Source organism: Anser brachyrhynchus (assembly GCF_964034855.1).
Source record: "Anser brachyrhynchus genome assembly, chromosome: 3".
NCBI lineage: Eukaryota > Metazoa > Chordata > Aves > Anseriformes > Anatidae > Anser > Anser brachyrhynchus.
Window position 1 is genome coordinate 74988697 of NC_137696.1, and position 27637 is coordinate 75016333.

Consider the following 27637-nt stretch of genomic DNA (forward strand, 5'->3'; position numbering starts at 1 on the left):
GAAATTTTTGTTGCCTTTCTCTGCACAGGTCTCTGTTTTGTCCTGATGTGCATATAATAGGGCATTTTTTAGATCTAAAAAATGAAATAAAACAATATCTTAGAGCAATAAAAATGCCCCTGGCCAGGTCTGCTCCTGATTTACACCTTCAGGACTGGCATCAAAGGGAGACCCAGTGTACACATTAAAGCTGGCTTCTGCATAGTGCAGTGGTAACTTCAATGTGTGGCTTCATTTGAATAGTCCCCATTTTCCTCCCTCTTTCCCCTCATTCCTCCCCATGTTCTTTACTTGTGGATAAAAAGGAAAATTTTCTTCTTTAAATATCCTCATGAAACTCTTTCACGTTCTGTGTTTGAGGTATGTCATATCTGGAAGCTTTTCAGGGTTTTCCATACTTCTGGCCGCTGTACAATGTATTTTTTTTTTTTTACTGCTAAGCCATCCTATATGAGTTAAAATTCTTACATTTTACAGTATTTTAAAGGAGATAATTTTGTCATTAATCCAAAACTAAGCAGCAGGCTATTTTTCATACCACATCACAATTCTCCTCCTACTCATTCTTAAAGGCAATCAAAAAACCCAGATGTTTTTCCTGCAACATCTGGCTCCCTGGCACAGGCTTCTGAAGCAGTGTCTGCAGCCTTAAAGTCATGTCTTTGTTTTGTTATTTCGTTTGCTGGTGGGTTGTTGGAGTCACTGGTGGCACAGAGGCTGGTTCGCTTTGACTGCTCTTTCAGTCTGAAAGCATGAGATGGCTTTGCAAGCCTGTCGTGATTCTGCTCAGAAATTTTGGGTACGCAGGAATGTGACGAGCTCAGCCACCTCAGCTTCCTGTCTTGCAGAAATACGTGCAGCAGGATAAGTGCACGTGGACCCAGAAGTGTTCCCTGTTCAGCCACAAAAACGAGGAAGCTGGCCTCGTGTCCAAGTAATTAGCCATGTTCCTGCTGAACATACTGTCAGGCTTTCAGAATTACTGTGCCAAAGTCTGCCCTGGGGGAGTGAGACAAAATGATCAGGGAGGGAGCTGGAAAGGGCCACAGTGCTACAGTTGTCCTTTTTTTTTTTTTTTTTTTTTTTTAAAAAATGTCTTGTTTTGGAGTCTTTATACACACACACACACACATATATATACATGTATATATAAAATCTTGGTTCTCTCACATCTTCCCTCTGTGCTTTGATCACCAAGCTGTGTGGCCAGGATGATTTTTGACCCATCTATCATGGGCTGCACACAATGTAACAGCTCTCACGGGACACCTGATTTCCTTATATCAATTGATAGGCTGAGTCTCACCTAGTATTTAAGTGCCATATGCACTGGGGGCCTTGACAACTAAACTCGTATTCTGGGCGAGTGTCCTAACACTTGGCTTTTAACTATTTCAGGAGAGGAGATCTCTTTCTTTCCTTCTCATCCTTCCCACCACTCTAAAAATCTAGAAGAGCAGTCATCTGCATTCTGCATTCATCCCAGTGTCGAGAGGAAAAAACATTGCAACGATTTTTCTGGATTGGAAAAAACTCTTTCTCCCTACTTGGATGGTAAAGCTGCTGTTACCAAGTGCCTATGCTACTGCCAGCAATATGTCTCAGCCAGGGGCACAGGTTGCTCAGTTTTCATCAAAGCAGCAGAGGGAAATGGCTATGTGGAGCATGCTTTGCAGTTGCCTGCTGAAACCTCTGAGACTGGCTCTGAATTTCCTGCTTTGAAACGTTTTGCTGCCATAGTGCAACGGTTCATGAAGCACAATAACACTTCTCTTCTGGCCTCCAGGACACTCTCTCATATGGGCAGGATGTGGCTCCCTGTGTTCCGTCTCCTCCTAGTTATTTGTTTGTGTAATGAAATCTTCCACACTGACATAGCATTCTTGCATGCTTTTATATAAGACAAACTACTTGTTTGAAATATCATCAGTCCCTTGAATTGCAATGTATATGCTCTCCTTGTGTCTTTGTTGGTACTGCCTCTGCAATACCATAAAACATTTAGAGAGGTGTTATTCTGCTAATGTGTACTGCAGTTGTGGCTGGAGCTGGGTTACATTTTTCTGTAGTAATTAACTGAGAATTTTAGTTTGTACATAGTGGTGGATTAAACGGGATGATCAAAACGGGGGTCTCATCTCATATGACCAAATGCTTAGCATTCATGTTGGAGGTTGCTCCTCGTAGCAGAGTACTCTGAATAGCTCATGAATCAAGCCTTGAAACTAGTTCGCATTAGCAAACTGTCTGTAGGCCCTGCAGCAGCTCCAGATCTGCTCCAAGAGCAGCCCAGCTACCCCTGAGGGCAGCACCCCTTCTAGAAAGGATAAGGCAGATGACAGAGCATAATGCATGTTTCACGTGTCTGACTTCAATACCCTACCATGTGTGAGTAAGAACCCTTAGATATTTTACGGGGAGGAAAAAAAAAAAAAAGACAATTATTTATGTACCAAATAGCTACTAGAAGGGCTTTTGTTATTCTGACTGAGTACAATGTATGTGAAAAGCAGAAAGAATCAGCATGAGAAAAAGATACTAGAGACCAGCATAGGTGAGCAGGAGATGAAAGAAAGAAAAAGATGAAGGCGGTAAAGGTGAGGCGGAATGAGGCAGTAGCTACGATGTCCTCTGCAAGTATATGTGAACCTGGTCTGTGTTCCAAATCCTCTGGCTCGGTAGGACACTACTAAAGGTTGTTGTTTTTTTAACGCAGTCAAAAGTCTATCATTTGGAGAAGAGGTTGATGCATTTTGCCACCTCTGAACAAGCATAAGCAGAAGTCATCCTCTGTCAGTAGAAGTGAGCAAAAATAACCTCTCATGAGTGGTGGTTAAACGTCTTAGTCCTCAATCAGGACCAGAAGTCTAAGGACAAATCTCTGCTGCCTTGCATTTTTTTTTTTAAATTATTTATTTATTTATTTATTTTCCTGGACACAACAGTTTGGGACACAGACTGGGATCGTGGCTATTCAAAAAGGCACAGTAAAACATGAAGGGTACAAGTTTGTTTGCTAACAACGGTTTCTAACAACTGTCAGAAGACGTGTGTGAAAGAATGGGAAGGGTAGGACAACCACAGAAATGAGGAGTCTGCTAAAATGAAAACCCACTGCAATGTAGATCTTAGCAAAGACTGCGAGGAATGGTTGGAGCTATTTTATAGATGCCAGAGCTTTGGTAGATTGTGCCAGTATTTGTGCACTGTGGTATCTGTGCCATTGTGAGATGTGTGAAACGGACTGGTTGTTTTACTTCAGCACATAAATTCAATACTCAATACATTTTTTTGTTTTGTTCAGTACAGATAAGGAGCCTGCCACTAATATATCATGGGGATGAGTCAGGATGGTAATGTAACAAATTCTTTATGGACACCACACAAACATGAAAGTGTCCTCTTCTTCTGAGCCACGCTTACTGATAATGTTGGGAAGCTGGCTCCATCTCTCACCCTCAGTACTGTATCAATTATTAGAATCTCTTACTTTCAGCAGATTTAATTAGTATGTTGCTAAATATGGTACTATGGCAACATGCCTACCCCAGGATTCCCTATGCTGTTAGGCCTGCTGCAGCTGAACTAATAGAAAAGGCTAATGGGAAAGCCTAATGGCCATTTTTAAAGCTTAAATACCAGTCATTTAATCTGACACTCCACAGGCTGCCAGTTGTTTCCTTGCGACGTACATGGAGTAGTTAAATGCAAAGTAAAATCTGCAGTCGTTGGAGCTGCTTTACAAATGTTCTGTAACACTGGAAATCTTCAAAACTCCCTGAGTGTAGTATTCAACAAATGATATCTGACTGGCTTTCCCCTTCCCCCTCAAAAAGTTTAATGTGCACATGCACTGCCACGATGCATAGGAAAAATCCTATGGAGCAGTCCAGCATACACAATCTGTCAGACCAAGAAGAAATAAAGGTCTGTTGTTAATTCAGACAAATGGTCAGCAGCTGCAAAATAGTTTCCACAAGAAACAGAGCAAAACCCTCTCAGTTATGGATAGAATTTTTTATGATTTTCTGTTGCCTTTTCCAAGGCCAAAATATACTGCATATATTCCTACATAACTTTTATTCTTATTCTCTGCTAATTCAGTGCTGTAAGCCACAGCAACAAAAAGCCTGCTTCAGAGTAAGAAAAGCTCCTGTGATTTTTATACTGCTTTTCAATGTTTTAATCAGGCTACTCGCCCCTCTCATAGGAGTAAAAATGCCCCATCGGTGCAGTTGGACATAGGGGTACTGCAGGCTCTGGATAAGGCTGCAGCTGTGGTGGTCAGCATGGATGTGTCTGCTGGTGGAGGGCAATTCTCTGAGCAGAGTGGGTGTATGGTCACTCAGCTAGGGCATCTGACCACTGCATTCCAGGATACCTGTCATTCTCATTTTAGCAGTGTTTTTCTTTACAGCTTTGCTTTTTATGTGAATCACAAGGATATCCTGCTTCTACAATGCTACTTAGGAGAACATGGAGGGCTTTAGAAGTCATAATTCAAAATATGCCAAAATACCCCCAGGCAGAACAAAGGGCTGTTCGGAGCCTTTGCTGCTGCTGGGATGAACTCAGAGCTGCTGGTACAGGTTTCTGCATCTAAGGGATGGCTGACTGGGCCTGCAGCAGTATCATACCATCTTTAGTCTCTCCTTGCAGCTTTACAGACACCAGCAGCAGTCATAACCAGGAAGATGGTGGCTCTGTCAGGCTCAGCTCCTTTTCTGGCCTGTTAAGGTCCATATTTGGGTCTGTATTATGCAGTTCCACATTTGCAGGTGATACAGAAACCCAAGTGTCTGTTTACCACTGTAGCTCCCATCCCTTGATGATGGTTTCTCGGAATTTTGTCAGGACTATATTGGTGCTCCCCAGTGTAAATCCTGGAGTGAAATCTGGACTTATGTTATTTAAACTACATATAGCAAGCTGGGTTTTAATCTGCAAGACACATTGACACAAATTTATTTTGGGTGTAACTCCTCTTAAATCATAATTTTAACCTATAGGCCAGGAGAGCTATTGGGTTACTGGACATTAAAATGTTCCTATTCCCATTTGGAGTCTGATAATGGCCACATCATCTGCAACATTTTTGCTGTTTTTAAAAACCCAAGCAACAAGAAAACAGTCCTTATTTGTCCACTTGAGACACATTCAGCAGAGCTCCTATGTGTTTGGAAATTGAATAGAGACACATTTCCTCCAAGTTTAGAGAGCGTGGGATCATTTCTTTGCCCACTGCTGACTACATACCTGGCAAATTTAAGAGTATCTACATAAACTACAGGATGCAATAGTTTCCCTCTCATCTGTGTCAAAACCTGACAGGAAAGTTCTCTGAGCTGAATGCATTGATTCAGACTCAGCGACAAGCAGTCTGTGAGAGCTGCATGGAGAAATGAAGTCAAAAGGATTTAAAAAGAGCTTAACATGCAATAGAGACTGAGGCAAGTAAGCTGCAAACACAAAACATTTCCAGAACTGCATCTCTAGTACCCTGACACTGTTTTGGGGAGTTATTATTACCTATTATAAAGACCCCCCATATCTATACAAATGAAACAAGGTCGTATAAGCTACATAAGTACCATAGACCTAGTATTTGCACATTCATGAGGATGTGGTTTATTGCTGCATTTTCATGGGCACCTGATTTAGATATTTGAAACTGATTCCCCATGACCTGTGTATGAGGATGCGGAGTCCTCTGGACTGAGTAAGATTTATGGTGACACATTTGACACTGGGCTGACACCACTGGACAGATGTACGTTGTACTTCTGGAACAGAGGTGGTTACATGCAAGCTCTTTGATAGGCAATTCCACAAGAAAAGTGAACTTGCATACAAGCAATTCTTGTTTGAAAGTCTCAAAAGTTCTTAAAGTGGGACTTGTTTCAATGTCCTTCCCAGGAGAAGGCCAGAGTCCTCCTCTGAAATGTTCTGATTACAGTATGTTGGGCTGCAATTCAGTTACCCAAAATAAAGTAAAATAAAATAAACTGTTATTAAACCCTCATGCCAGGAAATCTGCAAGCTCCCCGGAACTTTCCATACATTTGTATTTCCATACATACACCATGTGTAGTCACTGACATTTGGACAAAGTTAGAAAAAAACAAACACTATAGAAGAGAATGCTGCTGAAATAACATATCTAAGTGCAAAATAAGCTTCTGCTTACAGCAGTCATCAAGACTCCAATTTAGACATAGTTAATGCCTTGGTTTGCTGAGGGAGTTAAGTCCACATCATTATTCCATTTCTTTCACCCAGTTGTGTGTGTTGTTCTTATTCTTGAAATATTAAAAAGTTAGGTGCCTGGCTCCAAAGACAGGGTTTATATTGCTGAGTTCTCTGTGCTTTGAACGAAGGAGAGTTTGTAGTTTGCAAATAGGATTTGCAACAGCCAGTACATAAGGTGGAGGAAATGCTGGAGGTGGCTGTGTCTCTGAAGCGCTCTCCCTCAGAAGATTAACAGTGATAATACAGGTATCTTGGTGAAAATGGATTCCCTGCCTAAAACCACTTCCCACACTTTGATACCTAAGACAGCTCTCCTACTGATCTTTTTCAAGGTGACAGTAGTAGCATAAAGGTGAGTGAAAGTAATGGGCAACCTTTTATCTTTCTGGGATCTGTGATGAGCTATCACCTTGCATGATAAATTGCTTTTTCCTGTGAAGTATTACTTGGAGACATGCAAATGCCACCTCATGGATATTGCAAGCAAATATTCTTCTCTCCAGTTGGCAAAGTGGGCTCAGTTGATTGCAGTTTCTTGTGAGAATTCCCTTCTCTCTTTAGGTGCTCGGTGTTTAAACCACAGGATTTCCCAGTCATTTCTCAACTGAGAAAAAAAAAAAGTAAAATATTTCTTATTTCTCTATTAAAAAAAAAAGTTATAAATGGTCATTTTTTCATTTTTTTCCTCTAGTCAGGAATCTGTAGACATTTCTCTCTTTTTTTTTTTTTATTTATTTATAGGGAAAAATAGGAATCAATCCACATGGAAAAGTTACATGGGAGACTTCAGGCAATCTTATGGAAATTTGCTCATTCCATTGACAATGATGTGGGGCTGTAGAGGAGGGTGCGATGTTTTATGCCTCCTCTCTCAGCAGTAACATAAGAACATTATCTCTTCCAAACTACTGTTTCGTAAAGTATTCCTTAATCTTGTAAGAGAGGGAAAGGGATTTTTTCTGAGGTAATGACTTTACCCAGAAATGACAGCACCTAATGCTGGCATACGTCTGCTACGCTGGGAACTTGTGTCCAGTATGCTGTTATTTCCCCCTGTCAAATCATGAAGGAATCTATTTGAAACCTCGAGAAAAATAAACAATGATCCTGCAGCAGGTCACACTGTGACTTCTGTAAATCAGTCTGTGGCAATGGGACCTCATGCAGTGGAAGAACAGCCAGGGCAGCGTGTGAACAGGAGTGGCAGGAGACCGTGCTGAATTGGAATTTCCCACAGAACAGCTAGAAACAAAACAGGGGAACTCAGGGTGAAATTTTTAAATGAAAATCAGGTAGAAAGCTCAAAACAAGCAAATAAAAATACATCCCCCTCTGAAGTGGAACTTTTGTAAAATTTTAGATTTTTGTTTTTCTCAAACACTTTTTGTTTCTGTCCCCGTTAAATATTTTAGAGCAGAAAAAGATTTTGGTGAGTTGGTAAATTCCTACTCATCAATAAACAAACAGCTTATGTCATTGAATCAGCAGTAATTATAAAATCTCATTGAAGATATGGTTGTAGTTCTTCTTTAAGAATATGTTTTGAACTGATAGACATAGATATTTGTCTGATATTTTCCCATTCTATGGAGTTTGCTATCACTTAACTTATTCCACTAAAAGTGTTTAATAAACTGTCCATTTCAAAGTGTTCTGGAGATAACTGTGGGATTTGATTTTAAATGTAGCTTTTTCCCCCACAAATTATTCAATCTCTCAGATAGATATTAAGAAGGGACAAATATGATTGGCTTACCATACCAATTAGAGAATATATAATGCTTTAGTTTTCAGTGTGGATGAACAATAGTTGCAATCAATATTTGGAGATAATTATATTAATCTTTCAGAATCACCACCCACACCACCAAAAAACATCAAAGACCAGCACGAACCTAATTGAGAGTAAATATTCTTAATTAAACACATAATGTGAAGTTAAAATCGTTGTGCAACATTGCTGTAGTGTGGTGGTAGGTGAATATGAGGAGTGACTCCAGCTAGCACCCACAGAGAAATTGTGTCAGGAGTTTTGTAAATCGTGCTTCAGAAACGGGCATGTGAGCCACAGCTGCTTAAGCCCATTTTTAAGCATACCACCATTTGATAGAGATTTCTGTATATTCGTGTGTCCTTACTTGACATGATTCAATCAGAGGAGCTTGCCTGGTCTCACTACAGGAGTTCCAGACATTTTTGCCCCGAGGTGTTTGCTCGGTCCCTGTGCTGGGCTCTGTTTCTCCATTGGGGAACCAGCAGCTGGGAGCCCCAGCCACAACAGGATAAAGCCTGCAGTTTAGATGAACCTGCCTTCATTAACCATTGAAGCTAGGCCAGGCTTTTATTAGGTAAAAGGTAGGACAAAATTCTCATTACGATGTCTCAAATAGCAGTGTCCTACATCAGTGACTTTATGCAAAAATATACTTTCTATGTCAGTGTCACAAAATATTACCTTATCAGTGTATTCCCTGTGACCACACAAAGAAGTTGAAAAGTTTTGCTTATTTATCCTTACTAATCTGTGCTCTGTAATGTTTCCAAAAAACTGAAACAAGTGCTAAATGTTAATGGAAACTGGTAAGGAAAATGTATTCATATTTGTGAAACCTCTCACAAAGCTAGAAGCCAACCTTAGAAAGCAACCCTTTTGAAATTCCTTATAAAAAGAAAACAAGGTTCTTATTTGCTCTTCATGGATACCAAAGGAATTTTATATGTGATTGAGAGCATATGGCTCTAATTGTGATAAATAGCCTTAAGCATCTGACTTTAACAGTAGAAGCTGAGAAATTCCACTTTGGGTACCACTTCATACACCTTTCAGATGCAGGAGGAATCAGTATGCTGCTTGTACTTCAGCAACCAGCCCTAAAAAAAGAGAAACATGACAGAAGCAGAACATTACTGTAAGTATTGATTGTGCAGCATATAACATGCTCTGTGTGGATCAGAACAGGAGATTAATACAGAAACTAGAGTCTCTTCTCATAACAAATTGACTTGGCCTTTATGTTTTTCATTTGCAGTCTCAAACATTACAAATGCAGAGTATTTTGAATATATTGGCACTTGTTTGTTAACAGTATGAGCAGCACGTGCAATGCTATGCATGATTTAGTTCTCAGTTCACGTGTTACAAACCTACCACTTTAGATGATAACATTTGTTTATAATTAAAGTATACATGTGGATATTCCTGAAATTGTGTATGTTTAGGGAATTATATTTTAGAACTAGGATGGAGCATTGAGAGGAGGAAAAATAAAAAGAAGTGCAAAATCAACTTTAATGACAGGCTGCCCTTTAAGATGAAGTCTTTCCTTTCAATTCAGTGTCCATTCATTTCTATGAAGTGTGAGCAAACGGAAAGGAAATAGCTTTTGGCCTGATGAGAACTGTGAGGATGTTTCTGTACAAGAATACTTTGTATGCTGTACATCTAGACAGTTTTCATTGCACTAGCTGGAAGAGGCATTAATGTTATTAGTGAAAAATGCTGAAGCTAAAGAAGATAGATCCTCACCTAAATGTTATAGCTCAAGCAGTTAAGACACCCAGCGAAGCTATGGTATACTTTTAAAGTAAGGAGGGCGTTGAAAATGAGTTTGTAATCAGAAGTTGCCACTATATACAAATGGTTTTAGGAGCCCAGAATAATACCTGTAGCAAACGTGTTCAGAGCTGGATTCTACAAATTATGGCATTCAGTGGCTCTGATCCAGCAAAGAGATGGTTTGCTATCATCCACAGCCCACTGATACAATGACTTACAGTCCTAATGTACACAGGAAAAGCTGAACAGTACCAGAGGCTTTCTCACAGAGACCTGCAAAGCACTGGACTGTGTTAATGCCAGCTTCCAAGCCCCGTGCTTAATCTGCCCTTGCCTTATGATTTTAGAAAAAAGGCATGTGTTTATGCATAGACCAGAACACCCCAAGTAAGGCAGGATGGATGGAAATTGTGAAAAAAAGTGAGGGCTGACTGCATACTAAATTATTGAAGATTCAAATCACAGCAAAATCATTTAAACAAAGGCAACAAGATATGACAGCCTTTTTTGCTGTTATTTAGTTTCACATGGAATATCCTTTGTGTTTGCAGTCCGCTGTTCAGACAACTCAAGGCTGATCTGTTTGTCCTTATGGTATTTCAGATTTCACACCTCATGCTGTAAAACTTTCCAGGACCAGCTCTGTGCTTTGAAGTGTACAGTGTAAGGCAGTAAACATTAATGAGTCATAAATATATTTGGTCAAAAAAAAGTGTTTTACAGATTATACTTGTTTTAGTCTATGTTGATACTATTCATTTTCCTGCAATTTCAAGAATGTGTAGGATGGCAGATTGCTTCATCAAGACTGCACGACTTTGAGCTATCAGACTTTACGGAAAACTTTTGTCTTAAAGGCTTAAAGTAAACAATTAGATATTGAAACAAATTATTGTGGCCATGTGTTTTCCTGACCAGAATCACCAGTAGGTTTTTGCTTCTACTTAACTGTGAATGAATTCCTATTCAAACTGCCAAAACAGCTAACAAATTCTGAAGAATATGACAGTTAAAAGTATGATGTCTAGGAGGTAGTGTTTTAATGAAGATAATGATCACCATCTTATGTTAACTGGTCTAACAAAAGTGGTGTGCCATTGTTTGCCCTGGATGCCAGCTCTCGGCGTACAGGTACTGTACATGCAGTAACACTGAGCTGGTAAATGGAGATAGCCCCTCATAGATATTAGCTGCGTGTACGTGCCTGTCCCAAAGCACGTTTTCACAGATGGTGTGCGTACAGAGATGCACAGAGGCACGCACAATGCAAAGCATTGCTGTGGCAGTGGACAAGGCAGCAGAGCAGGCAGGGAGGCACCGACTATCAGGGCAAGCTCTTCCCCAGGGAAATCCCTCTCCTCCACCTTGGTGGGAGAGGATGGCTCTCCACTACCCTTAACAATGTGCAGAGAGCATGGTTTTACCTGTGCTGCTGAGCAAACTGAAAATGCAGGACAGGTCAAAATCACAGCCATACTGATTTCAGCATCTGTCGTTACGGCTGGCAGCCTCCTGTGTTCTAGTGAGAGACGTTTCCGTGTAGGCAAAGCCTCCGCACTAAGCTCCAAACTAAAGGTCATCCTGGGCCTCAAGTGTTTTCCTTTTTGCTGTTTTCTCATAGCTTGTAGTGGCAGTGACATCTTTCTCAGTTCATTCCACCAGTGCATTCCTATTCCTTCTGTTTTTCATGTCATCCCACTTTTACTCCTGAGCCCCTGGGTAATGTTAAACACTCTGCTTCCTGGCTTAATTGGTGTGGCCTCCTCACACTTATTTAAGGTTTCACTCCTGTGATTAGAGTCTTTGCAGGCTGTCTCGAGAGATTTTTGTAGACTTGCTGGGAAAGAGATTGGCCCTCTGCGTGGGTCCACTTGCAGAACTATGCATTAACTCCAAAGTCTTCGTAGAAAGAAATGGCTTAATTATGACAATAGCGCATAATACTAGAAAATTTGAAAAGTGCACAAATGCATATATATAAATACACATATTGAGGTTGATATATAAGGAGTAATTCTTCCCATAATACTATACAAAGCACAAGAGATTTATTTTTTAATTACAGAGCAAAACATTCCAAAATTGTCTAATTGATGGATGTGAAGCTTTAGCAAAGCATTGAACATAAGGGAACCTGACATTAAATGTTTGGTATGTTGCCATGACATTTGCTGAATTTTATTTTTATATGGAATTTAAACCATCAGTGCTACTAAATTTGATTTTTAGAGGAATAATGCAAAATAATGGAAACAAAATAGAAAAGAATGCAACTCTTGTGAATGTGGCCAGATACTACATATTGTACTTCTGAAAGTGATCAGAAAAGATTTATTTTGTTTTGCTTTGAAATTCCTCTACGTACAGAGTGGAATGTTTTTTAAGAATTAGTGGGTTCCTTTAAAGAACAATTCTTTAGCTTTCCTTCACTTTAAATCTACGCTTTTCAATATATTTACTTTCTTTATTTAATCTCTTCTTTTTGGGGAAGGAGAAAATAAATACCACTGATAGGTGTGATCATTTATATTAATTCAAAGGTTGCTGATGTTCAGCAGGCTTGATCTACTTATTTTGTTACATTGTATCTGTAGTAAATTATTACCATCATTCAGTATTTGTCTTTGCAGATGCATCTTAGGTAAGCAAGATACATCTTTGGCTTTACCTCTATTAGGAAGACAACTTGTACTGGCTTTTGGTTTTATTCCAGATACGTCTCAAGTCTCTTGCAAGAGAGACTCTTGGGCACTGGAGTATGTCACACTCCTAGAGAATCCATATGGTCATGGGAAAAGCCCTTGCAAGAATGAACAGTGGGCAAGTAAAACAGGAGATCTGCATGGATTGTTTGGCAGTTTTCCTGGATGGGAACTTTGTCAAAAGGGCCAAACTTGTTTACTATGGGCAGCGTACAATGTCTAATCCAGTTCATCAAGGTCATTTGGGCCTTGGTCCTGGCACATGATTCAGTCTAGGTCAGTTTAATTCATTTCTTTTCTAGCCTTGAATTATCATTGTCACATCCCTTACATCCTTGAGTGTGAAGGGCAGTGTGCAAGCTTCTGTGATTTTGTTTGTTTGTTTGTTTGTTTTGTTAAGAAATGTTATCACTGGCTAGATAAGAAATACATGAGTGAGTTTGCAAGGATGACTCTATGTCCTATCTTTATCCTGGTATTTTCAGGATTAAAATAAGACTCCACCTCATTCACCCTTCCCATAGTATGCTATGCATGTGGAACCGCTAGATATAGTTGTAGTTTAAAGACATACATCCAAAACTGCAGGGAACAGTGGCTAAGCTATACAGTGACTGATGATGATTTGCAATTAATTAAAAAAAAAAAAAAGGCATTGGGAAGTATTCTTATAAAGAAGGTAAATAAATCATTGATTCTTACTGATCGTGATATCAGTTAAGCCTACCTGACCACTGATCCCTAGAACTTGATCAGAATTTAGGGAGGTGGTATTACCATTTACCAATTGCATAGGGCTACAGTCACAGTATTCCTGCATTTTCTCTAAGGAACATGGCTTATTATAAAGACTGAAAAAGATCGTTTCATGTTTGTGACGTCCACATTAGGGGGAAGAAAAGATATTGTAATGTTTTTGTAATCATACATATTCACAATCCTAGTGCAAACAAAACAGTTTTAATATGGACAGACCAATTGAAGCAAATAAAAAAATTAACAAACAAAAGAAATATTTTGATCAGTTAAGATTTTTTTTTTTAAACTTCAGCTTGCCTTGCCATCTTTGTGTGAAAAGAGGCCAACATTGTTAATCAGGCTAGATGACCTATGGCCTAAGGCTTTGAGCTGTAGTAGACACAGTAGGCCTCAGAAGACATTTAGGAGACTATTTTTCTTCTGGTGAAGCTTTTTCCCAGAGGACTCTAAGTGTTGGGCAAATTTTTTATGTTGAACTACATTAAAACTGCAGACCATAAATAGAAAAGTACATCTGCCATCTGTGCCTTCACTCCAGGATGACCTCTGTCAGTGAGGTTCTATGTTTTTCTTATGTGGACATCCACTTCCCAAAGAATCAATATGCACTGTTGTCCTGGTTTACCTTTGAAGAAAAAACTGTTTTTCAGACAAAGGGTTCAAATATGCAATGACATAAATTTTCATGCATTTCAATAAGGTGTTAATTTCAAAGTCTATTGGAAAACATAAATGCTCTCCCAGTTGAATACACCAGTCCACAAACACAGGGGAACTTGGCTCGCCTCTTCTCAAGGGGAGATGGCCTCTGGGCAAAGGGTGTGATTCCTCCTAACAGATGGTGTCCTCTCTGGAATAGCCAGGGGTATGCTGAGGCACTCCCCATAAAACTCTTCACAAACACAGGAATCTGAGCTCTTTGCTGACTCTTTATTTTAAAAAGTGATTACGTGGCATCCGTTGGGAAGACTGGATTTTACACTCTCCTTCCCCTCCTGCAACTCCCACTCCTTCTGTGCTTCCTATCAATAGATAGCAGAGAAGAAAAGTTTTGCACCTTTGATTGGGACAGGATTTCACCCAAACTCCCCTCTCAGAGAGCTTTCAGCCCAAACTCTGTTTGCACAGAGCCTGGTATAATTCTACAGTAGAAGTTGTTGGAGATAAAGTTGCTTCTAGATACTTAGTGAAAGACGGAGACTTTCTTCATGAGAAATGTAGTTCTCAGGATATGGCTGAGACACAACACTACATTCTTAATCCAAGTGAACCTTGTCTAAAATAACTAACATGGATTAAACCACCAATAAATCAGTCTTTAATTCAGATTAGTGGCTCAAATTCTGCTACATTCAGCTGCTCATTTGGCTGCCTTGCATTATTCCAGCAACACAAAGCAGCAAGTGAATATGGCCCAGCACATTTCTTGTGAAATCATGGATTTTTTTAATGTGTTGCCAGCTTGATTTGCCCCTTTTAGGAGTCACCTCAGTGAGATAGCAGTAAGCTGGAAAAGTTTGCAGCATGGCAGCTCTGAGAAGATTTTTGCCTAAGGGAGCATCATGTGTTACAGAAGTCATGAGAAGAAAACAAACCTTTGTATGTTTTATTCAGTTTGATTACAATTCCAATAGTGCTTACCGCAAAATATGCAAACCTAATATTTCTCCATTTTTCTATGGACTTGCTTTCTCAGTCCTTCTCACTGTTTCACCTCACATTTTCAGTCTATCAGTTCCCTCTTTCAGGTTGTGAAAAATCTCTCCAGAATAAGCACCCCATGGAGCCAATTATTTGCATGATTTGAAATGAGGAATTTGTCAAACGTAACCCTTTTTTTCTCATCCTTTAACAGACAAGCTCCCACAAATATATTTGCTGCTTAAAATTGCCTGTCAATGTAAAGAAAAGTCTTGTTAACAAGAACTACTGGAAAGAACCTTGTAATTTCTTTAGCATAACAAGCTTTGGGATGTCGAGGTTGTGTGCCATACGTACTTTGAGTTCTGGTACAAGTTCTGTCTTATTCCTGAGTCAAGTGTTTCTCAGGACTTGCACTCACATAGCAAAATTGTTAGTGCAGTCCTATAAAAAGTGGTGTATGCAGTAAAAATGACAATGCGTAAAGACAGCTTACAGTAATATGGAACTAATTTATTGAATATAAATATAATTTTCTATACTGTGCATTTTATAATTCAGCAGTTATAGAAACTGCACATACAGCAATAAAAGTAAGATCATGGATACCTTACTGAAACCAGAGCAAATTTGTCAGTGACTTTAGTAGGAATGTGTTGAGGCCTGGGACTGGTTTTTAAAGACTATTGAAACTGAGAAGGATGTGCCAAGATATGATGATTGCAGATACTTGGCAAACAGAGTACATAATTTACTGACTGCAGAGTCTGAAATATACAAATTGTATTCACAAAAAGAGAAGCTGATCTTTAGTCCACATAACATTGATACCTTTACAGGGAAGGGGTTTCAATTATCTTTAAAAAACAAAACCAAAACAAAAACAACAACAACAAAAAAAACACTTCTGTTTAAGACCAGTCCATGTATTGCTTGTGCACTGATTGCATTTTATGAACATATGATAAGCTGGTCAGGTCACTTTTGTTTTAATTAAGAATGTAGACATATTTGAATGATTTGCAGTGATTTAAATGAATCAAGTTCTATAGTGCACCATTAAATCTGCCAAAAAAACAATGTATAAGCAAACTGTAGGATGCTGTTTGATCAGTTGTCAGAGTAGAGGGTAAGTTCCTCTGTTAGTATTGTCAAAACATAAACTGCATAGTGTAATCTCTCAAGATAAATTAAACACATTATTTTGCAATTTAGATTAAAACCAAATCTTAACTATAAAGTATCTGTAGTATTAATTAGCCATAGAATGGTAAATACAGCAACAATTATTTACTCTTGAAAGAGAAATACTGAATGAAGTCTAATACATTTTACACAGAAGTTTACAGACTGAAAAAGTGTAGAATTTGCCAGTGCAAAAGATACACTTTTCCAATAGCATGTGATTCTTACTGAATCTTTGAAGTAGAGGATGGGGTTTGGTCTTAAGTTTCCCTTGCATGAACTAGTTTTCTGAACTTTAAAAGATACAAGATACAGAAAGGATAGAAAAGGATGTTGACTGCATTTCAGAAGAACAGTGCTTGGCACCTCCAGGAATGATGCATGAATTTGTGGGAATATATTTCCTTATGAAACAAGAACTAGGTTTGTCTTCAGTGTAAACTACAGATTGTCATCCATGAATCTAAAATTCCTTACTTTGTTATTTCACTTCAGGCACTTGAATTAGCCATTTTTAAGCCAGACCTGCAAACCATATTCACTTTGTTGCTTATCTTTGCTAAATGCATTAAAAATGAAATGTGCCTAGTTGCCCAGCTGTCAAAATGGGAATTTCTATGAATAAAACATAAGTTATGTTTATCCTGGTACTTGGCTTCTCCTCTGAAATTGAGAGTTAGTATAATTAAGGATAGGGGCTGTTCTTTATCATAGCAAAACCAAATCAGGACAGAATTATACAGACTTGTGATGTACACATTTCAGCAGTTGGCTTCAAATATCAAGTGATGATTTACAACTAGTCAGATAAAGAAGGACAAGGTTCTTGCTGAGTAACACTCCTAGCATGTTCAAGAGAGAGTCCATACAGAGAGGGTCTGTATTAACTGCAATGTTTTACATTCCTTTTGGAAGGAAAGGGAATCTTAAGAAAAGGTTACCCTACTTCAATCAATAACTAGAAAAGAATGGTTGTAACAGCTAGAGAAAAAACAAACAAACAAACAAACAAACTAACCTTGTGAATTTTTGGATAGTCCCATCTTCCTTCATTATAGAGATTCCTGTAACCACTTAAAACTCTGCAGGTTGGAACAGTATTCCAGGCATACCCTATTAAATCTAACTATTTTAATAATTCTTTCTATTACCAGGTATTTTAGGTCAGTAGGAAAATATGTACTGTGAGGAGCCATGACCACAGTCTCTTCAATAAAGTTTCACTGCAAGAATTTCCTTTGTGAACAGTTTGGCTTGAGCAAAGCGGAATTTATAGAGTTTTTATGTTGACTACATAAGATTATGTGTAATGAAGTTACTTTCTCTACAATAAAATACCTGCTTGCTCATATACCTCTGTGTGAATGCCAAAAGCAGTTTCCCATTGTATAGAATACAGAACATGTGTAGTTCTAGTTAAATTGGATAAACTTTTATAAGCATTTCTTTAAATGACAATGTATTACTTAAGCCTCACTACTTTACACTTTTTAAAATAATTGGTTTTGCTCCTTATTTTTCTTATACTTTTTTTTATTCTTTTTAGGATAAAACACCTTAAAAACAACAACAACAAAAAAGATCAAATAAAATGAAAAAGATGATAAAATGAGCATAACCTTTAAAATATTTGAACTAGTGAAATTCACACACACATCAAAGAACTCAGAATAATATACAATTTAAGTTGCCCGGTTCCCATAAAATGAATCACTTTGGATTAATTATAGGTATGTTAAAGTAGATAAATAACCTTGCTATGTGATGATTTCCTCATTGGGTGCAATACACATTTCTACATATTTGTCTATACCATATATAGAGAAATAGATATGTCTGAAATTGTACATGCACACACAACATGTATTGTGTATATACAATACATGTGTAAGACAATATACAGTATATTGTGTATACACATATATATACAAATACGGTATGTTAATCTCAGCAAGTAGAAGGTGTAACATACCTAGATAGGAAAGGAGAAAGCTAGATGGCAAACAGAAGGCTAAGGGCAATATAGTTATGGCATGTATAGTTTATTCTAGGCAGGGATGAAATATTTAGGCAGTATTTTAAGTTTATATAAAACACCCAACAACATACATTTGCTGCATTTTTTTGTTTCATGACACACATGATGAACACAGGAACAGTGAAGACAAGCATTTGTACAGAGCTTTGAAGTGGACTTCAGACTTGACTGAAGATCCGTTAGCTGTGCACCGTAAAATGACGCTCATGAAAAGCATGGATGTTAAAACAGACATTTCTGAGGCATTCATGGTGAAAAATACAGTGTGAAACATGCTATAGGATTCCACTGGCTACTGACTCAGATTGTTACAGAAATGTCAGGAATCAGCCAGTTAGCTGCTGTGACAATAACTGTATGAGCCAGCCAAATGGTATCTGGTCCTAATTTTCTGTGGCTTTTCATGGGTGGGTGGAGTCTTACTCTGATTCCCTACTGCATTTTTCCAGACATAGTTGCTGCTGATGCTTTTTGCCTGTTTGTTTGAATATGGCCTGTACCTTTCAAAACTTGACACAACCAATGGAGATGAAACTTCTGACATCCTCGTTGACATTATAGAGGTGTGCAGTATTATTGAACCTTTTTCTTATTATTTCAGGGGAACATTTAATAGACTTTGGGCCTCTTTCAGGTTGTGGTGACACTAATTCTGATCAATCACATCTAGAACTTGGAGACAGATTTTTATTTTTTTTTCTCCTGTGAAAAGCCAAGATTAAAAAATGTTCCTATCAGACAAGAAACAACTCTAATGGCAATGCAGACAGACAATGTGAAATACACATTCAAGTCACTTTCCATCTCTCTTCCATACATCAGCCCCTATGGCTATTCTGAGTTTTTAATGGCAAACCACTGCCTTCAGCTTCCCACCCTGTGCTGCTACACAGACCTGTGTAGCAGAGGCAGCAGGATGGGTGTTGTCTTTCTCTTTGGCTTAGTGTTAACTCCTGAGGTCGCTAATGAAAATGGAAATGGATGCTTGTTTGTGGGTATATGTGGCTGTAAATGAGGGTATCTGAGCAGCCAGTATATACTGCACATACTGCTCCTGTGAGAAGGACAGAAAGCTCCTACGGCCTCTACACTTGCCAGTTAAATTCAACAGAGGCCATAAGTCAGAGCCATCAGTCAGGCTTTCCCTACACTTGATTATATAAACAAAATGCTTTTTATTGTTATATAAACAGAAGTTTTTACAATTATCAGGTAACTGTAAGAAAATCTTACTCCAGTGTAACCAGTACCTTGGGAGTTATGTCCCCTATTAGGCTGTAGGAGATTTAAATTCAAGCTCCTTGTTTCACTCAGGTATGTTCCCATGAAATTCTTTTGTTCTGATGAAATGAATTATTTCACTGAGACATTTCTGAATAACTACAGTCATAATCCACTGAATACAGCTAACCCCAGGTATAAAGAGAAATAATTTTGCAGGTTGTGTTCTTGAACCTGTAATGCTTCAGAGGAGCTAGATTTATACCATATTTTGCTAATTTCCAGAAAAAAGAATATTAATGTTATATTACGACATCCATCTGGCATTTGGATAAGTACAAAACTATGGGCACACCTTCCTAACACATTTAGCTTAAGCTATTAAGTCTTAAAGTGTCTTCACAACTTTGTTCCTGTATGACCCTCTTTTACCCTTTTACCCCCAAAAGCAAACAAGTTCTATACTTGGAAGGATTCCTGAGGCGTCTGAGCCCAGCAAATTCCACATACATGAAGTGAGAGCAGAAACCGTGAAGACACAGACACTAGTGTAAGTCTCAGAAGTGATGAATTTCAGAGGTTCTGATGAAGGCTACCTAGCTGCTGAGCTAACTGCCAGGCAAAGTGTAAAAAGCCCGCCGTTCATTTACTGCATTGGTTGTGCTTCACAGATACACACTCTGCCTCTATTTCTGTTGCCGTCTTGCAGCCTATGGAAAGAGGTGTGAACAATTAGCTAATGAAGAGCACACTATGTCTAGACAGCTAACTGTTAGCAGATGATCACTGTTTATATTTGTCAGCGAGCTGAGTGACATGAACAAGATAGATGTGCATCAGGAATAGATATCACCAGACTCCAAAATAATGTCCTTGCTGTGTACGTGTTTTTTGTTGTTGTTGTTTTTTTCATTGTCAGATGTACAGCCAATGTTGAGTCCCAGCCTCATAATTTCTCCAGTGATGGAGAGACTTTATGATCAGACCTTTGAAATATTTACTTTCTGCACAAGGTTACCTCTTCTGTTCTTGCATTTCAAAAATAGAAATAATGGTATGTATTGCTTTTCACCCACTAGGAATTAAAAGATCGAGGCTTAAATATTGTATGAGGGGCACTGTAAGACACCAGAGCTAGACCTGATGATAGGTGCTGGATTGAGATTCAGGAATCAACAGGTCAGCTCCTGTCTTTGTCACACATTTCCCATTTGACCTTAGACAAATCATTTTGCTGCATTTCACTGTGCCTTGTTTTGCAATCTGCAAAGTGCGGATAAAGGTGCACTGTGGGAAGACAACTATGTGAAAAGTATTATGTTGCTGCAATTTGGAGAAGGACTTGCAGATATTCCTGTCAATGAACTTGTCTGTAGACTTCTGTAGTACATTTTCTTCTACATGATGATTTTGTGGAAGGTAGACGCAGGCAGAAGTGAAAACATGGAATAGCTGTTTGTCATTTCATCTATCTTGCTGCAGGCAAGGCTTCAGAGCAGACTGCTTTGTGGTCCTATAAGTATACGGCAATATTTAAGTAAATGTTCAAGACCTCATATAACTGTCATGCTTAAGTTGTATCAACTAATGGAAGCCATTAGGATGTCTATCTACTAGAAGCAGAGTTTTTAGGTACAAAGAAGAAATTTATGGTTCTGTCTGGTTTAAAATGAAATGGGAATGTTTTTAAAGGAGTTGCTATTAGGAAACATTTTGGCTTTTCTTTCTAGCTATAAACAGATGCTTATTCATATTATGCCAGATTTACTAGCTAAGGCTGCTCTTCATCAGCAATACATAAATCCCCCTTGACTGATTGGCAAGGCACAACAAATAAGCTGGCATACAATGGGGGAACTTGCTTACTCTTTTTGCACTGATTTTACAGTCCTATTCCTGCAATATGCCTATTGACTTTGGTGGTCCCAACACAGCTTCTAAGAACCGTTCACAAGAAGAAATGCCGAGGGATGACATTTGGTCTGTGCTTAGTCTGTGGTGAGAGCTGGATGTGAACTATGTCATATACAATATAAAGCAAAGGGACTGAGCACGCCCTGTCTGTTTTGTGGTCAATATTTCCTTGAATAAATAACATGGAAGATATAAAAGAAGAAGGAAATATTATGATTCTGCTAATGTGACCCTGCATTGTTTGTGTAGGTTTTTGAGTAGCTGTCAATCCAGCCCTCTATTGTTAGGCTGTACCCTTGCCTGGGAGTGATCTGAAAAAAAAAAAAAAAAAAAAAAAAGCAATAAAACAGAATGTCATAAATCCTTAGCAGATTGATAACAACTGAAAATGATCACCTCTCTAGGGATGTTGTTGTTTATTATACTGTCAGTTTTCTATTTTTCACCATTTTATAAGGCATTGTGGTATTTTATGGTGTGGTAATGTAAACCCACCACCATGGAGCTCTCACGGGCAGCCCATGGACATGGAATTGCAAAATTCCCTTATCTCCTCGGGAGGTTTCTTCACCTAAGAGCTGGAGCATATTGGTTCATTACTGGGATTTGCGCCCTGGTAATACAGACCATAGAAATCAAACCTTCTGCTCGCCCTTTTACCAAGAATGAAATTCTGTCACTGTTTTGGGCTGAAAAAAAAAAAAAAAGTTTGGGCATTTACAGGTAGATGTCTCCATCCTAAGTCATCACCCTTTGCTGCCTTTATAGCTGTGTGAAGACAAAAAGTCACTTTAAGGTCATGATCCACATGATTTATTTCACACCTCTCTGTTAGTACGAGACAAATATGAAACTAGAAATCCTGTGTTCTCTCCATTGACTGTGAAGGGAGCCAAAGGTGACTCAAATCCAGATGGCAATACTGAACACCTCCTCTAGATTAGATTAATACCCAAAGTGTTTTAAGTTATTCTTCAGAGTTTGAGATTCATGTGGATTATGTCTCCTTTTAAGACCAACGCAGCTTTCAAATCTCTCCTCCAAAGGTCACAGGGACAACTGAATTAAAAGTCTTGTGTTGGAACGGGAGGACCTCTCTCTTCCTTGCTGTGCAAGGTGAGGAATTCCATTCTACAGGCTCATTCTCCCCCTGAGAGTGTTAGAGGACCTGACACTAAAATCCTTTCTGTAGATCAGGCTGTTTGTTTGACAAATCTCTGCTTTGACTTAGGGGAACTGGTTTTTTAAAGGTTGCCAATTTTGCACATTGCAAAGGGGTAGGGAGAGGTCAGCTACAGTTCAGTAGGAAATGAGCAGAACACCACTGGACTCACTTTACCAAGGATCTCTTACAGACATTTAATCAGAATGAATTTCTCTTCAGTCTTGTCAAGGCTGATAAACTTCATGAGAAGACCAAACCATTTATCTGCTATAAAAAGCTTGAGATTTAGAGAAGACTAAACGAAGGAGCCCTCATTATTTGTATTTATACAGCATACACAATGAACTATCTTTAGCTTTCATGCTGTATTCTTAACACATTTGAAGTATAGAAGTGGAAACTGGGAATAATTTGTCTGTGAACTACATGCCTGTGGGGTGTAGGCTAAAATGCCTTCTTTGATCTAACAATGAAGTGAATTTGTGTCATGGACCACACACTGGAAACAAGGCAAACAGTGGAAAGATAGAGGGAAGGGTTCAAACATTAATGTTAGGTCCATGTACGTGTCTCTTCCTCTCTATTTTGCCCTAAGATTAAAAGGCAGTTGCTGGGGTACTCAGAAGAGTTCTGTGTTGCTATGGAGCACAACAAGGTTTTGAGCTTAAAAATAATGCACATTAGTGTAAAAAAAAAATATTCCTTATTGTTTTGCTGGTGTCTGTGTTGTTACAATTTTGTTGTCTTTCTCTAAGTGCTCTTTGCTCAGAGGTGGGGGAAATCAGTTCATTACTTGACCTTTTTAAACGAGTGGCTTTCTATTTTTCCTAGTTGACAATGTAATGGATTTCAGGACTTTCATTCAATACAGGATGTGTTTTTATGCAGCTTCTTCATCATCTTTTTTTCTTTCTTTTTTTTTTTTAATATGCTAACCTTATTTGTCACAGACTAAAAGTGTAGGTCTGTGGTTACACAGTGTGCACATGTCCTGTAAATATGTTTGCTATGAGATATTAATAACCAAATTCAGTCCTGCTAATACCACTGTTGATTTCTCTGAGGTTACATTAGGGTTGGGTTTGCCTCTATGTGAAAGTCAGCTGATGTTTTTCATCATGAGGAAGAGTCTGAATATATGTGTCACTTATTTGGGATATCCTGCCTTTCCTCTCTAGAAGAGATGAAGATGTCCTAATAGTGATTTTACCACGATGCTTCCCATTACATATATGCATTAACTCTCTTGCCAACATGAAATATTTTTTTTTTTTCATATTAAATGAAGCATAAATAAAACAGAGCATCCTATGCTGGAGGACAAACGTAGAAGGATGTTAGAAGTGTTCTTATTGTGATCAGTGAAATTCTAGGCTCACTAGTGTAATTAATTTTTTACAGTATTTATGCTCCTGAACCACTTAGTTTTTTTGGAAATCCAACCTACTCCCAAGTGCAAGTACATGGAAATAAGAACTCTGCCTGACTCACTGCAGTAAATTAAAATCAGATGTTTGAAGACAGCCTCTAGCTGTCTGCCCTGCCTGTCTTCTGGATGGTGTTGTCCACGAGTTAGAGATCTCCTACAAAGGAGCATCTGAATTGCCACATTGATTTGTGCAACACACTAAGATAAACTGAAATCAGAGCTTTTTTACCTTACATGACCAGCTGAAAACAGGAGCTGAGTTGTGATCAGCTCAGACGATGTTGTCCCGAGGCTAGCAATGTCCCCTGCAGGGCTGGGGTGGGAAGCTCAGGGAGTGAACAGCTCAGCCATCCAACTTTAAAATGCCACCACAAGTCTGTCAGAAGCTCTAGCTGAAAAAGAATAGCCTTAGACATGCAATAATTGCCATTCATAGGGGAAGCCACCATCTTAGCAGAAGGCTTGGTCCTGGTCTCTTGCTCCCTTGCTGACAACAATAGAAGGAATTTTGCCCAAATAAGGACACTGTGGTTGTGTCTGAGGAAGAGGACATTGAAAAAAAAAGTGTCAGATAGTTTTAGAAGGGCTGAAGACTTTCTTTGTTGACAGCTTTTGAACCTGAGTCTCATGTGAAGTAAATTAACCAGCACATACAATATCAAGTATCGACTGTTCCACCTTGACACAGTGATTACTATTAGGAGGACATGAAAATTGCCTCCAACTCCCTAAACTCTCATCCTATTCCCTTCCCAACAAAAGTGATCTTGAAAACTTCTGTGGTCAGCTGGAAAAAACTGCCCAGGAGAATGTATCCATAGGAAAAGCAAGGCCAGCAGCATGTCCATTTTCAGAGCTGCCTTATGGAGGCATAAACTGGTACCAAGTGCCACAGCTCTGGGAGCACCAGCTTGTGCTTATGTGAACCAATACAAAATCCAGGCTACACATGTGTAGGCAGAAGTGGGAAGTAGGAAAATATGTAGGCAGAAGTAGGATAGAGAAGAGTCTTATCTTCCCATCCAGATACTGCTCTATGTTCTCTACCAAACTCAGGGAGTGGGTTTACTGACTCCAGGGAAGGGGTTTCCAGCAGGATAAATAACATTCATTGACGTGGATGAAGCTACCTGAATACCAGAAGGAAAAAAAAAAAAAAAAAGAAAGGGGGTGGGGGTGAGAAGGAAATCTCCAAAGTTAATCTGTTTTGCTGGTTCTTTTAGGATGAGGGAAAGAGCAGGAGAAAGGAGGAAAGAAGAGAAGGAGAGGAAGAGAAAAGGGGGAAGAGAGAGAGAGAAAAAAAAGAAAGGAAAAGGAAAAGGGAAGGACAGGAAGGAAGGAAGGAAAAAGAAAAGAAAGGGAAAAAAAAGAAAAGAGGAAGTAAAGAAGGAAATAAGAAAGTAATCTTCCAATCCTCCAAAGATGTTCATTAGACATTCTTAAAAATAGATAGGTGATGAGGGAAATTTTATCAAACTGTGATCTGCTTTGGTTCTAGTATACATTTATGTCTTCAACCATTTGTTCTTTGGTTTTCAAGTACTTTCCTTACAGAGAAAAATAGTGAAGGAGAGGACTTTAAGATATGAGTCTCATAGCCTGAAAATATCAGCATTTATAGGAGTCTGGGGGAAACCTTGTAAAAATATTTTCATTTATATTTCATATGATTTCAAAACCATCCTTAGTGTGAGTTTATAAACTGTCAGTAGTCACTTCAAATCATCTTCATATTGCATTTTGCAAAACCTACTATTGGTAGAGAAAACCGAAACTTTACAAGCTTGAGTAGGGGTGACTCAGGTCCAAATTATAGGCAAGGCAAACATGGACTTTACAGGGAAAATAAAAAGACTGGAACATTCCCTTCTTTCTTCCAGTAGCGTGTCTCAGTATATCAGTGTGTCCCCATGCCAGTCATTGTGTGGCTCACTAGCTTCCCTGGACTTTCCATCCACACAGTAGCTGTAGCTCCATACCACTCTCAGGTCTTCACAGCCACCTCAGTGCAGACACTGTGAAAAGAGATTGGAGTACTGACTTCTGGACGGCATTCATCCAAGTCCTGGTCTGTCACTGGTTTTGGAGTCCACTAAAGACAAGTGCAAATGAGAGTGTTTGCCCCTCCCATTCTTTCCAAGCCAAGACATAATGATTTCTTCTCTAGCTATTTTTTTTTTCTCAAACTGTTTTTCTCCCCTCAAACAAAGGTATAAAACTGTCACAAAGCTGGCATTAGCAGTTGTGGTTTTAATTTTCTCATTTCATGAACCTTTTTGATTAGAAGTCAACTCACGGTAGAAAGTTTTCAATAGATGTTTATTTTGATCATCTTTAGAAAATACCAGTTTTTGAGGTTTGTTTTGACTTTTTGGTCCCAATTTAGAAGGTATTTTTGGAAAACTAACAAACTTTCACAGGAAAAAAAAAGTTTTCTCAGCAAACCCACCTAACATTGTTAGCCACATAAGAGGATGAATTGAAAGTTAGAAAATTATTTACCTTTTATGAATGATAACAAATGTGATATATGGATTAATGCAATAGCTGTATTATAACACCCTCTGAGTGCTGAAACTGCTATTTTGTCTGTATCTTCAGCATGTTATTTGAACTTAATTACTATCGAAGTTTTATTTTCTAGGGAAGAGGTTGTATGTACTCTTATAAGCTATATATAAAAAACACAAAAGGACACTATTTCTTAACTTTGCAGGAAAACAGGCAGGATTAGGGCTATGGAAATTGGAAGCTAAAACCCAAGAGGAAATACAGTTTTAATGATATAACTGTTCTCAGTTTTAATGAAATTCTGTAGTGGTACTTACAGAAAGTCACTCTGTCCCTGTTCTGTTAGTTTTATTGTATAGCAAGGCAATTCTTTAAATATCTTTAACCTTTGAGGCAACAGTAGGTATCACTTTTGACGCTTAATATAGCATTTAAGATAACAGTCCGCCAAAAATCACAGAGAAGTCAAAGGTCAGGAAAAACTCTGTTGATATTTGTCCTCTATATGGGAGGCCATCAGCTGAGAAAAAGTATATTAAGTATATTTTTGGCTTCCTCATTCAGCTTAGAGCCTAGAATCAGTCCAACCTGTACAGCCAGCCTTAGAATTAACTTCTGGATCTGAAAGCCCCTCTAAGACTGAAATGAATCATGAGGTTTAAAATAAAGAGGCAGAAACATGGTGCTTATATTGCTCTTTGTTTACATGATTTTCATATAATTAAAGCTGCAGGTGTACTTCTGATTATGCAGGTATTCTGCTGTGTGTTTCTGTGTAAATAATATGCTTGCAGTGTTTGCTGGCACATTGTTCATTATGACCTCATTTATTTCAGTTCTGTGCAAATAAGAAAACATAAGCCAAATTCTGGGCTAGTTTTCCTTGTCTTATGAGAAAACCTACACACAGAAACAGAGGAAGTATTTTGCTGGGAAGGACACAATTCCCCTGCCCCTTCATCATGTCAGAGAATCTGATATCTGCAGCTAAGCAATACTTGAGATCTATTAAAGGAACCATGAAGGCTGTCTTCTTGAGTTCTCTGTTTCCCAGTAGGTAAGAAAATGGCTCTAATAGAGCTACACAGCTCTTTTTTTCCCCCCTACATGGTAAGTCTGATCATTTATGTTATGTAAATTGGGAGTAATAATAAAGTCTGTATGCTTGATCTGAGTTGGAAGCTGACCCCTTCAGTGTCCTCACACTTAAAGATACTTCAGTACTTCATGTGGAAGAGGAAAAAAAAAAAAAGTACCACAGCATAAT

General features: G+C 38.6%; 1 protein-coding gene across 1 annotated transcript in view; it reads left to right on the forward strand.

Moving 5' to 3' along the window:
- LOC308192869 (uncharacterized protein) overlaps positions 1–27637 on the forward strand; it is a 58027-nt gene that overhangs the window by 18868 nt on the left and 11522 nt on the right. Inside the window, exon 2 of the mRNA XM_080586873.1 lies at positions 9077–9158. Coding sequence (XP_080442999.1) covers positions 9094–9158 — 65 coding nt within the window. The 5' untranslated portion in view covers positions 9077–9093. The remainder of the gene's footprint in view (positions 1–9076; positions 9159–27637) is intronic.